General features: G+C 38.2%; 1 protein-coding gene and 2 long non-coding RNA genes across 3 annotated transcripts in view; 2 read left to right on the top strand and 1 right to left on the bottom strand.

The window, feature by feature from the left end:
* Positions 1–14,154, top strand: part of LOC136257532 (uncharacterized) — a 188,694-nt gene that overhangs the window by 42,465 nt on the left and 132,075 nt on the right. The gene's annotated exons all lie outside the window — the stretch shown is intronic.
* The window catches only part of LOC136257533 (nucleotide-binding oligomerization domain-containing protein 2-like), a 24,025-nt gene continuing 10,464 nt past the window's right edge, over positions 594–14,154 (bottom strand). Inside the window, exons 3-6 of the mRNA XM_066050760.1 lie at positions 5,633–7,461; positions 1,367–1,560; positions 821–1,240; positions 594–761 (exon numbers count right to left, since the gene is read on the bottom strand). Coding sequence (XP_065906832.1) covers positions 1,138–1,240; positions 1,367–1,560; positions 5,633–7,461 — 2,126 coding nt within the window. The 3' untranslated portion in view covers positions 594–761; positions 821–1,137. The remainder of the gene's footprint in view (positions 762–820; positions 1,241–1,366; positions 1,561–5,632; positions 7,462–14,154) is intronic.
* LOC136258084 (uncharacterized) lies at positions 7,542–13,517 on the top strand. Its single transcript, XR_010702567.1, has 5 exons — positions 7,542–7,838; positions 10,679–10,725; positions 12,758–12,796; positions 13,247–13,347; positions 13,398–13,517. It is a non-coding gene; the product is annotated as an uncharacterized lncRNA (long non-coding RNA).

Raw genomic sequence — 14,154 nt, forward strand, 5'->3', positions numbered from 1 at the left:
GACCAGAAACTAAGGTATGACTTGGAGTGGCCATATATATATATATTTATTCCGGACCTAATGGCACTCCCATCCTCCCCGATCTCTAACTATAAACCTAATACTTAGGCCCCTATTCGGTGATTATTAGTTTCTCATCCAGCCTTTCTAATTATTATGATGCAGGCTGGAGGGTATTACCATTATGCCATTATTTTATAATATTAACACACTGATGTACAGACCTTGTCCAAATTGTCTTTCTTTCTTACTACAAACATTTCCTTCACCAGCTGATTCTAATTTTCGTGATCATCAACTGTTTTTCGACAGTCAACTGAAAGCCTGCTTTGATGAAGTCGATAGAGCACGATTGCAACTGGCACTGCAGTAATTTGCTAAGGAAAACAACAGTTCTCCTGTGATATATAGCGCATTGTAGCATTCATCAACAAAAATTATAACAGTTTGGTATCACGTGTTCTTCTGAGCATGCGCAGAGTAAATAATGGCTTACCATGCGGTAGCTTAAGAAGGATGCGGGCGGTGGATGAGAAACTCAAATAGGGGCCTTATTTAACTTATAAAAGACAAAAAGCAAGCCTACACGAATGTTGACTAAGACTGGCCGATATTGATACTTTTCGATGCGATATTGTAGTTCTAGTTTTGTCACATAATCAAGTTTTAAACAACTCATATGTCTTTAGATAGTTCAAGGCTGTGGGACTTATCACACCAAGTATCAGCTTTCTTGGCTCCTTTGTCTGGTGGTAGCCGCCCTGCAAAGTCATTTCCAATTAAGATTCACGGACACCCACCATATACAAATCAGACTCACATCCAATCAACAGCTTTATATCTTCAATCAGTTTCAGTATCACATGGGAATTACAATTCACTGTGTTACTGTTATGCACTTGCTGGACAAGTTATTAGAATCCAAGGTACTGACTCATGATCTCAATCACTGTTACTGGTTCATTACAAATGCCCTAATTTAGTCACAGTTTAGTTGTCAAATGTGACACTTGGTGACATAATGTACAACAGTAAGGCTGATGTCATTCTACACAATTTCTTATTTTCAATGCAATTACATACAACATACATACACAGTTATAGTCAATGATTTGTGTTTCTTTCTATAAGTTAGTTTCACATTCTCCGATAAACTCCAAGATGAGCATTGCACTTTGAGCAATAATGGGACACATCTTTACAAAATGGCATTAAAAGTGGCCACAAACAAAGACAAAACCTAAATGAAATATATATATATATATGTAAATAACAGTTTGATTTTGAAGATATACATACATAGTACACTATAATACTTGATTATATAAGTAAAATACTTTAGTGCATTACAAAATATGTAACTTACAGTGGAGTGAGCCATGAAAATGCAAAAAACAGCAGTAAAACCATTATCCATGTAAATGGACCAATTTTGGCTGCGGTCTTAGTTTGCACCTCTTCATGACATTCTGGGCACTCAATTTTAAGCGGATACTCACCAAAGGTAAAGACCATTTTCTCTGATGTCTGTTTATTTGTGGTGATGACACTAGATGGCGACTGATAAGAGCAAAATATCATTATTAACACATAGTTAATAGTTATTCACAAGACATTACATTCATGATCACATACGGGGCTGCCCACAGGGGGGAGGGGCAACTGGGATATTTTGCCCCAGGCCCCTGCCTGAAAGACCACCCCCCCCCCCCCCCCCCCCCATCAAGGGCCTCTTAAATACTGTTTAAAAGATCAATATGCTCAAATAAAGCAGTCAGGATCTAGATTCTCTAATAGAGCAGTCACAGTATTCTTCAGTGTAGCAAGCTTATAATAAGGCCATACCTATTTGATCTTATGTTGCATGGGTCCGACCGACTGCAATTTTCTTCAAATGAAATAATTTTGAAAATCACATGTGCGGATCACGTGTACTTAATTAAAGAAAACACATTATCAGCACCCTCGTGATATAGTCCAAAAGGGACCATTGAAGATCGTCCAATGCTCTAAAATTGTAGAATACGATGGGAAAGCTCTTTTGGAGATATCTGATGCTACTAGAAGAGTATGAAAACTAGATTTTTAACTGTGTTTGTACTATTATAGCTACATTCATTATTTCCATTTTGTATGCTTGAGTTTAAAATTTTTATCATTTTCATTTTCAAACCGACCTACCTACCCAAATTTACAATAATTTTGCCCGCGCAACATAAGATCAAATAGGTATGGCCTAAGGAGATATGGTGCAGTTATTGTCATTGTCAACACATAATGACCTTATTTTTTTGGTCTTCAACTTACAGTTAAGCTGAAGTTATGATTCAGAGTTGAATCCTTCTTGCCCCTGGGGTCCCTCTTTAACCCTTTACCCTGGGACCCCTAATTTCTCTCGGCGGCCCTGATCAGATATGTAACTAGGGATGAGCCTATTGTTCCCTTTTCCCACCCATTTTCCTCTCAGCAATTTTTTTTCTGATCTATATGGTAACTTCAGTTATACAGACCCCACTTATCTGGATTCTCAGTTACACAAACTACTGCTCTATTTGTGTAGTGACTGTTCTATTAGGATAGTTGATAATACTGGAAATTTTAAAAGGTTCCTTATGTTGTAGTTTACACACAGTTCAGAGATATGGACTTTTCAGACTTATGGACCACTCCTGATGCCAAGGGGTTCAGATAACTGAGGTTCCACTGTATTATACTCACATTGCAGGGCATTACTAAATGTTCATTGCAGCATCTTGATCAAGCTCAGAAATATGTGCCTGTTCTATTAGAATATTGGCTTCAGAAATAGGATAGTATATCAGCAAAGAATGACTTATTGATAAGTGGGTCATTACAAAATTGTCATTGCAGCCATGATATTTCTTGACTGCCATCTTTGATATAACATCTTTTTCATACTAAGTATTATTAGAGGTACCCACTCTTTAACAGATAATTATCATGTATCCCATTTATTATGCTTCAGTGTTTTCATTGTTAAGGTTGAATGCTTTATGGCTGCTCAATTAGAGTTTTCAATGAAATTTCTGTGTATGCACAATTTGCTCCACATAAACAAAATAATATGTATGCATGTATCTATAGGCATCAGTGGCGTAACTAAACCCGGGCCTACATGGGCCTAGGCCAGGGTGTCAGCAAATTATTAGATTGAAAACAGACATTTTGTATACCGTGACGCCAAGATAGGCTCGGCCAACCGTCACGGACCGTGGGCGATTTATCAAAACAGCGAAGAAGACTTACTGGTCTTAGGTCTACACCCAAGAGTATCTCTCAGAACAATAGTGGACCATTAGTCGCTTTGATCGAGGCACAAACTACCACGCCCCTTAAATTAAATTTCACATGCATAAATAAGGCAACTGTGGCATTTAGCTAGACCATGTAAACAATGTTGAGCACGTGTCCTAGCATATGGTAACAGTCTTGCTAAATGGCCAGCTTCCTCAATGCTATTCTCTTCAACACTTCTACTCACTCCATTTAGCGACGTGTGATGTAATAGTTAACAAAAGGATCGTCCATGCTTGAGATAACAAGTAACGAAAATATTAGTTACTCACGGCTAATTATTGTTCTATTTTTAGACTAGCTTACTCACGTGATATTGCGTTTAAACAAAAGCGGTTGACCTTCTGCAATTGAGGCTTGAGATAACAGTGATAAACTGCTCTATGAGGCTATGAATTGTTGAGAGAGTTGGTCTGCTATATATTAAAGTAGAGGCGATTACTTGGAAATAGAGATAAGGAGTCAAACTGGAATCTGGAGTGGTGATTCATTAAATTCAGTGTACGAAATCAGTGTTGCCAGGAGTGTTAAGCTATAACGCATTATAATACGTAATTCTATACTACCAGTGATGTATAGCTCTACTTGATCATGGACGAATATGTTGGAGTACAGTTGAGACACGTGAGAGTGGAATGAGACTCGATCTGCGGTGGTTATATTATACTTGCATAGATAGTAATTTATAATAAAGCAGCTACTTTGATATGATATAAGTTAGTTAATACTACACCGTATTTTGGCTAGCCCATCATAGGGTAATTAGCCTTTTTGTACGATCATGACATTAAGTGTTCTGTTGGGGGTGTGTCACCCCATTGCCTTCCGATTAACTACGCCACTGATTGCACTAGGCCCTGGTGTCAGTCTGGTTCTAGTTACGCCACTGATAGGCATACAGTACAAAGTTGCCTGATTCAGTCTTAGGCCCCTATTCGGTGATTATTAGTTTCTCATCCAGCCTTTCTAATTATTATTATGCGGGCGGGAGGGTATTACCATTATGCCATTATTTTATAATATTAACACACTGATGTACAGACCTTGTCCAAATTGTCTTTCTTTCTTACTACAAACATTTCCTTCACCAGCTGATTCTACTTTTCGTGATCGCCAACTGTTTTTCGACAGTCAACTGAAAGCCTGCTTTGATGAAGTCGATAAAACACGATTGCAACTGGCACTGCAGTAATTTGCTAAGGAAAACAACAGTTCTCCTGGTGATATAAAGCGCATTGTAGCGTTCATCAACAAAAATTATAACAGTTTGGTATCACGTGTTCTTCTGAGCATGCGCAGAGTAAATAATGGCTTACCATGTGGTAGCTTAAGAAGGATGCGGGCGGTGGATGAGAAACTAATAATCACCAAATAGGGGCCTTAGCTTCAAACAAAAGAGTTCATAGTGTTACTGCTGTGAGAAGTTCTTGCAGGTGAATGCAAACCATTACCCTACCCCAAAAATAAACTGGTAAAGGCAAGTCTTGGATATGGCATAAGCTACAAAAGCAAATGTCAAATATCTCAGCTGTACTTTTACTACAATACAGTCCACCAATTATGCCTTTACTTTACTTATTGTGTTTATGCTGCAGTGCTAAAATTTTTACCTCACTATTTATGCCTCAGTTCTCATGTTTGCTAATAAACGTGCACTTTATTGGTAATAATAAGTGGCTGAAGCACAGACTATATATCCGTGCTTGTCAAAATTCTTTTCACAGAAAAAATCAACATACTATATTAGACTAGTCAACTACATGATCATTCTATTAGAGTTACTGACAAACTAGAATTAATTTTTCTGCGCTACGTATTACAAGGAAGGATTTATAGTATGGCATGAGTATTCTGCCTATTATGTAGCGCTATAGTCAGTGCTTTTAGGCACCCATTATGCTCATACGTTATGCAGCATAATTAACAGGCCCTTAGTCATTTATCAACCCCACACCTTTTTAAAATTCTTTAACTGCTGTGGTCTGGATACATATCAGTGACATTATAAACACTGTATGCAGCAAGCAACAGAAAATACTGTAAATGTGACTGGGCCTGTGACAGTACCGTATGTGGGCACATAAAATTTGCCTACTTTTTCAAACGTTCATGGCTCATAACATTTACTAGCACCATGCTATGGCCATACAATTTTCAGCCCTTATTAAATATGTAATTGGATATATGCTACAAGTTACAGATTGCAAATAGGGTATTGTAATACTGAGATATGCCTAATTGTGTGGCAAGGTGTAGTTTGTGCCCACATGCCCTATTTTTGCAGGCCCAGTCACAAATTATGAATAAACCTACGTACTTCATCTTCCTTTATAAATGGTATTCTTGAGATAAATTGCTGACATATTTCATAATGCTTGAAACAACTAAGAAGAGAAAGATTCAACTTTTCTTTTCCTCTCTTTTGTCTTTGAACATTAATAACTCTTAAATGATCTTGAACTTTGTCAGAAGAGTGAAAAATGTTGTCAAGGTGTATCATAAGTACAGTATCATTATGATCACATATTTTTTGAAGTAGTAGAACTATATCCTCCTCCTTCAAAGTTGCCATGTTATCTTTCAACCCGATCCATTGTAAAGTTTTGTTTTTCTTCAACATGTCTGCAATAGATTCAATGCCATTACTAGTTACATTACAGCCATGTAAATTAAAAATTATTAAGCAGGTATTGTCTTTAAGGGCTTCTGCAATCTCAGCTAAAATTTCATCGTTTACTCGATTACTGTATGACAACATCAAGAACTGAAGGTGTTTCAGAGTATGCACAAGTTCTGTTATTCCACTGATTTGATATTGGCTACATCTGATATCGAAGATGGAAATGCTGCTGTTGGTGCTACAACTATGCTTTTCATATTTTTTGAATTCACTATTGCTACATGTCATTGACAAATACTTTAGCAAACATTCTGCCCCATATTCATCGAATGTATTGCACTGAATTATCCATCGTTTTCCACTGTGTGCTATGCAGTAGGACAGTGCTGATAAAATCTGAGGTGTTACAGCAGATTCAGGAACAAAGAACCAACATGTCTCCCCATAGAACAAGTAGCTGTTGCATACGTCCTTACACAACTGAGGATTTTGTGCCTCCATAACTGCTGCTATTAGTGTAGTCTGAAACTCTCTTGAAATGCAGCGAGACAAGTTATAAGAATACTGCTTTCCAAAGTGAAAGTCTTCAGCTAATTTACTCACATCGGGAAACCTTATAAATGCATTCCTTGCAAAAGTATTCTGCACCCAACTGAATGCTCTATAGCTTGAAATTTTAATTCTCAGACTGTAACTTTCTGGAAGACATTCTTTGAAGGAAACTGAATGAAACCTTGTGAGACCTGCATAGAATATCCAAACCATTTCTAGTTCTTTCTTGTTGAAGATGCTTTGTAGTTGCTTTTTCTGTGTTGGTGCATCTTGTCGAGATAAATACCAAGCTGCAAGTAACTCCTGAAGAGTGCGATGGATAAATTCATATGTTTTGTTAATAGACTCAAAATGTCTGTGGTTGGTTACTTGCAGTAGTCCCATCCCATCAAAATTATCAAGGTTTTTATCAGTTGAATCAAAGCAGTATTCTTTTATCTTAGCCTCTGAAAAAATTAAGGTGATATCATTATGTAAGTGATCATAAGCCATTTTACTTAGTCTAAGCAACATGTCATCAATTTCAGGAGGTAGACTGTCTAGATCACTGATAGATGCACTGCCATATGAAGTCCTAGTTTGATAACGTCGTAACTGAATCAGCACCAAATTTTTATACATGCCTGTGAAAGTTTCAGGTAGTTTATAACCATTTGTGTAGAAAATGTAAAGAGAAATGCTTAGATTTATGGGAACAAACACAAAAGACTTTAAAAGTGGAAGACGTTTCAATTCAGAATCAAATTGCTCCATTAATTCTGAACCATTACTACAGTTTAGAAAATAATGTGTTATGTTTTGTGTAACTTGCTGATCAGTAAATCCAAGTATTTCAATTCTACGTTGAATGTGTTTAAGTTGTAGACTTCTAACAGCAGAAGGACGACTTGTGATTACAATTTTTGCCTCAGAAAGAAGGGCACCAGATATAAGTCGAGTAAATAAGCTACTACGTTGTCTTTTTTCTGGTAGCTCATCGATCCGTGTATTTTGGGGCCAATTATAAGTCTAATATTACAAACGGTAAAGTAAATAGGCGCTTCGCGCGCTGCGCGCGCGAAGCGCCTATTTACTTTACCGTTTGGTCACTAGGACATTAGGCAATTGGAATTCGCAAATTCCAATTGCATAAGTTTCAATGCTCAAAGTTTAAGAATTTATAAACACTGCTGACCTGGTTTGTTAACACGTCGAGGCGTTAATTTCCTCTGTTCCTGACATGGCAAATAATTAAAATTTTAGCGTTCATTCAGTACGCACGTGGTGTAGTGGTACTAGGCTCTGTCCAGAACTCAAGTCTACCCCCAAGGAGTGGTCAGCACACAGAGAAAACTGCTCAAACGGACTAAAGGTAAGTAGAATAAGTAGATACACACGTTGAGATTATATTGTTTTGAAAGGCTAGTGTGGTACCAGACTACTTTCTCTAAATAAAATGCACCAGTTGGCGTGGCTATGGTAATCTTGCATAGACCAGACAGAATTTTTTCTTAGTGTGTGAGTGCGGAATAAGTGGCCAATCAGCACCCACCATAGAGCTGGTGAAACGTTACACAGAAATTCTATGGGAAGTGTACTAGATCACTTATTCCCCACCCACACACAAAAGAAGAAAGTCGGTCTGATCTTAGCTATATTATAGTGAGTGATGTTGAAATGGGCTCCTTCACCCCATTGGTATTCCCTACTTTTTGGGGGGAATGGGAGGTGCGGCTAGTATTGCTTACAAGAGGTTAGCATTTCTGCCTGCTGCTTAGAAAGACCAGTAGTGTAGTGTCCTGGATTAGATGCTCCACCAGTTTTTCTTTACTGTAACCCTGCCAGTCCAGTTACTATCGCAGCACTTGACCTTGCAATGTGTGAGGGTCAGGTGCATGCTTCCATCGCATGTACTTCAATTGCTGTTTCTTGTTTATTTACTTGTTATATTTCAAAAAAAAAAAAAAATCGCGCAAAAAAATAAATCCAGTAGTATTGGCTACCAGCTTTTTTTAAAATGTGGGTTGTGGAGTAGAAAGAGCAATAAATGCATTGCATACAAACTGGTTAAACCTCTACCTTATCCCATCACCATTGTATGGCATGCATATGGGTTTAAGTCTCCACAAAGGACTCGACTGTATCGTTATTAGAAGTAGACAGCATGCCTATACTACCTACTGTCAAGGAGGTGTCACTCTAATGTATCCTGTATTGTACGATCTTCATCCTTTAAACAAGGGATTTTGGCATAGGACAGTACAAGCATCATTTCAAGTAGCACTTTTACATTCAATAATTGTAACGTGATCTTGGAAACCTACCTTTTTGGTTTATTTTCTGTTTAATAGGTTAAATGAGGTATTGGGTGCTTATCTATCTTGTGTTAAAATTTTAGTTTAATATCCTGAGACGTGGCTGGTTTACTGTCCGGTACATTACAAACTAGTGCATTAAGGTTTGTGAGTGATTAAGGGTGACAAGTGGTGTTTACCAATAATTCCATACATGGTCTGATATAATCACCGAAGCTCCTAGGAAAAAGAAGCTTTGGGTGGGAAACTTTACAGCATGAAAGTTTAATAGTTGCTTTTATCGAAACAAATTGTTGAAATTTTCATTTAAGTTTTTGCTGTATGTAGAAGTCAAGGGTTAAGGTACACTCTTGGTAAGAAATCCAACTTTTGTGGATCGTCAACCACCCTGAGATCATAAGGCAGGCAATGTACTAGAGCAGACGCCTTATTCCTTATACAGACACCTTATAAATTTGTTTTTCATGGCCAACATCAAAGGTGGGGGTATTACTACTAGGTATAGCCTAAATATTTCTTTTCAAGGTTAACCCTTAAATCTGCTTTTCGAAAATGCATGTTTACACAATATGGACTCGCATGGTGACACTAGGTGAGATAACTTAATTCTTATAGCCTTACAAACACACATAGATTTAAAAAGTGTGTCCACTGGGCTACTTGGAGGAGCACTGTGACTACAGTGGCTTACTTATTATGAAGTGATGAACATCGACATGTCAAGTCTCCGTGTTTCATAATTCTTGCCACATGCTTACTTTTGATTGTGGGATTACTCACGTAAATCATATATTGCCTGATACAAAAATTCACGACAAGTCCTATGGAAGTCACTGCAAGGTGATAGGAGCAACTACCATCGAGTCATCGACCATTTTATAGAGGTATGTAATAAAAAGTTTGCATGTTCCCTACCAAAAAGTTATTTTCATGGCCTCACCATGTAACATTAGGGTAAAACTCTAGGTATCATTTTAATCCTTGTTCCATCACAAGTAGAATAATGTAAATCGCATAGCCATAGAATGGATGCTTCGAAAGTTACAGCGCTCTATGCAAGGCATGTGTATTTATTAAGTTTAAATCCAGTTTTCTTGATTATGCAGGTTTAAGGGTTAAGTGTTGCTAAAGGTAAAATTTTCACAAATACAGTGGAACCTGTCTATAATGGTCACCTTGGGACCAGATATATCTGGCCTTTATATACAGGTGGCTGTTATAGAGAAAACCTGCATAAGGTGGTCAGCAACATTTTAGTGGCTATGACTGTTATAAATGAGTAATTATTATAAAGAGGCTCGCGCCAACCGCAATGTAGTAATATTTTAGTACAGAAACAGCAAGGTGAGCCTGTTATGGATGTTGGTTATAGCTATTGAATACGATTAAGTAATGAAGACTGATAGATTATATAGTATTTATTGAAAGGCAGGAAGTGTGATAATTGCGCATTAATTGAAATGATGCCGTGGTGCCAGGCAATTTGCTTAACAAGCCACCATAAAAGGTAGCGACCGCTATACGAAGAAGAAAGTTATGTATACAGTGATTCATGGGCAAATTCTTGGTTGGCCGTTATACGCGTTAGACAGGTGACCGCTTAATGCAGACCACAATGCATACATTTGTATTGGAAAATATTTGGGACCTCGTGACCATGGCCGTTATACAAAGGTGACCGCTTAATCCAGGTGACCGTAACACAGGTTCCACTGTACTACCCAAATGTATTACTCTCTATGGGAGGTCTAAATATTTCAAGGATAAAATTTTGCTGATAAACCCCCCCCCCCTCCCCCCCCCAACACTGCACAATCAGCAAAAAAAAAGTTTCCCCTTAAAATATTTAGGCTATACGGTATATGCAGTGTAATGCACTTGATTAATTTTTTTGTAGCCAGATGATAGAGCGCTGGTATCACATACCCGAGGAAAATTCTAAGTGTAAGTTTAACTGTTAAATGAAAGTATGAGTATACTCATTTGATAGTTGTTCTCCACACTACATAATGCCCTTGACTTCTCTACTACTCTAGATCTTTTGTGTCACAAATTCTATTTGTATATTGTATCATTGTCAAGTTTCATGGTAGTGAATTATTCTTCCCTAAGATTGGCCATGCATTGTGACATGTTTAGTGCATGCTTGTAAGTTTAAAGTTCACTCTCAGTGTGCTCCAGTACAAGTCTGTCCCGTCCAATTATTTAATGAGCTTTATCCACAATTACATCATAGCACAAAAATGGCAATAAGAGTGGGGATTGTTTGTACAGATAGCCATTAGAAGGGATAACTTTTGAGATTTTCCTCGTTAAGAAAGTGAGAGAAATCTCTGGTAAGACTTGTTTGTTAACTATCTTTCTATGTAGAAGCATGCACAGTTGCTCTTCTCGAACACTCCAGATCTGGTTTTAAAAATAAAACCAGAGCTAGGTAAGTATCTAAAAGTGTGAAAATGCATTCCCCAACAGAATTTTCTCCTGCTGTCTTCATGGCAAACATCTCAAAAGCTTATCCCTTCCAATGGCTCTGTACAAAGTACCCCCACTTGTAATTGTGAATGAAACTCTTTTGGGACCTTTGAAATGTAGCCCACCTAACTGTGCTAGTGATGACGTGGTATAACAGGAAGAGTAAAATTAATGCTAGATGGCATGTTATGCACAGAAGTATCTTCTAAACTGTTTTATAGTTTAACTATCATGTTTTTTCTCGCCAATCCTCTCAACAAAGCCTCAAAGCTGCTCTTCATTTTCATTCACGTTCGTAAGGGACATACCCACTTTCAACTCAAAGGGATAAGCTATTCCTGGAAGTCTACAAGGCCTGTACCAATGTTTTTCAGTTATTAAATTCCTGTAAAACTTGAAGAGAAAGTAAATCAAAAAGTCTAAGGAGAGTCGTGTCACCCATGTTTCAGCCTGCCAGAAAGAAATCACAAAGTTTACTCGTAACTGTTTATTACAAACTTCATTTCGCTTTTCTTACGTACAAGCTGCTTTTATCATTTAACGATTTTGCTCACGTAAGTGCGTATGGACCAACATAGATAAGTAGATAGGCATACACACACACGCACACACACAGTGACCCACACACACTGCACACACACACACTGCACTACACACACACGCACACACACACACACACAAACACACACACACACACTGCACTACACTCACACACACACACACACACACACACACACACACACATACACATGCTACACACTACACAGACACACACAAGCACAGACACACACACACACACACACACACACACACACACACACACACACACACACTAATACACACATACTGCACTACACACAGAAACACACACACACTGCATACACACATACACACGTACTACACAAATACACACTACACCACACACGCTCTACACACTACACACAAATGCTACGCACTACAAAGAGACACACAGACACACACTGCACTACATACAGGTGCACACACTACACACACACACACACACACACACACACACACACTGCACTCACCACACACATACTACACACACACACACTCTACACACATACCTTACACACAGACTTTCTACATACTACACAGAGACACACACGCGCACACTACACTAAGGCATGCACACGAACACTACACACACACGCACACTACACACATACCACACACTACACACACACACTACACACATACCCTACACATACATGCTGCACACACACACTACACACGCACACACCACACACGCTATAGTAGTGTCATGTAGTTTAGCAACAGTAGACACATGTACACAGAGACACATGTAGTCATAATGTAATGCTGCTACATGTGTCTCTGTGTATGTGATACATGGATACATGTGTCTCTCACTACATGTTTCTCTGTGTAGTGTCATGTACTATAGTAGTGTCTATAGTTTGCATACTGCAGTTTCACACCCATCCCAGAGTCTAATTTTCATTACATCTCTTTTTTACAGACATGCTACTGGACACCCAAGAATTACATGTTACTGCTGGTGAGTGTACTTATATGCTATACACATTTATTGGGTTTGACAAATCCGACATGAAGCAAGGCCATTTGGTCTTTAGCAGCTTTTTGGTCTCATTCGAAACTCTGTGGAAGTGAAACAATATGCAGTCACTGTAACGGATTGCATTTTAAAATGTATATCCTAAAGTATGATAATACTGTATAGTTCTGCAACCTCTCTCCATGAGACTCGGACAGTTCTCCTGTGGTTTATTGAAGCTCAAGCTCCTGAGTAGTGCACAGGCATCCCAGCTCTGGTTTACTGGGTGGCAAGCATTGTAGCTGTGCTTCACATGGCTCTGCTTTTTTTTTGCTTTGTTAGTGTGTGCATGTGCGTGTGTGCGTGTTGGATAATGTAGTCCAAAAGTATGTGTGTGCATGTGCTTTCTCCATTTTCCGTTTTGTTATATCATGTTCAACTCTAACTTTGTAGGTGTGCTATAAGAATCTGGAGAAGTATGTGTTATAGAGAAGACACCAAGGAACAAGATGGTCGATTCGAACCATGCTAGACACAGCGTAGTGTTTCTCAATGTAAGCTACATTCTGTTCTGTGTTGCTGCTTATTATCATGTGTACTGCAGGTCATCAATACTCTTGAGAACTGTTTCCTAATACTATTGTGACAAACTTGACTTTTCACGTGTAATGTGTGCTATGAAATAGTGTTGTATAGTTCGTTCAGAGCTTTGTTAAGAATTCCAATTTATACTTATGGTTTGTTACTGGGGTTTTGCATAATACGGAGCTACACCGTTCAAACTCTTGATAATGTACCCAATGATGACACTACTACCTAAGATGACACTACTAGCTACTGTACACCATGTAGGGTGATATAAGGGTGTTGGAGTAGGTGGGACACCACTTTTGGCTGAATTATGCAAAAACAAATTGCAAACTCAATCTTGATGAAACAAAAGGTAGAAACATGCGACTTGGTGTTTATTTATAATGGCAATTCAGGTTAACTTTTTCCGTATTGAGTGCCTCTAAATAATCATTGTTGTGTTTAGCTTTGTTTATGTGTCTCTGTAGCTACCTTGGAAACAGTATTAAACTGTATTATGAAGGTGCTTATTGATCAGTGTATTAGGTCCCTATTACCTCTGAGATAGGATAACCTCCTTGTAACAGTAAAATATCAACAAACCTGCAATTGGTTGGTCCCAAAGTGTCTGTTAAATTAATATAATATTAATTATATAGAGGTTATACTGTAATGTCACTATTGCTGCCAAACATGACACCACTAGTTACACACTGTAGAATGATAATGTCACTATATAGTTAGCCAACATGACACTATTATAGTTGCACACTGTAGTGTGATAATGTCAC

The sequence above is a fragment of the Dysidea avara genome, chromosome 6 (assembly GCF_963678975.1).
Source record: "Dysidea avara chromosome 6, odDysAvar1.4, whole genome shotgun sequence".
Lineage (NCBI taxonomy): Eukaryota > Metazoa > Porifera > Demospongiae > Dictyoceratida > Dysideidae > Dysidea > Dysidea avara.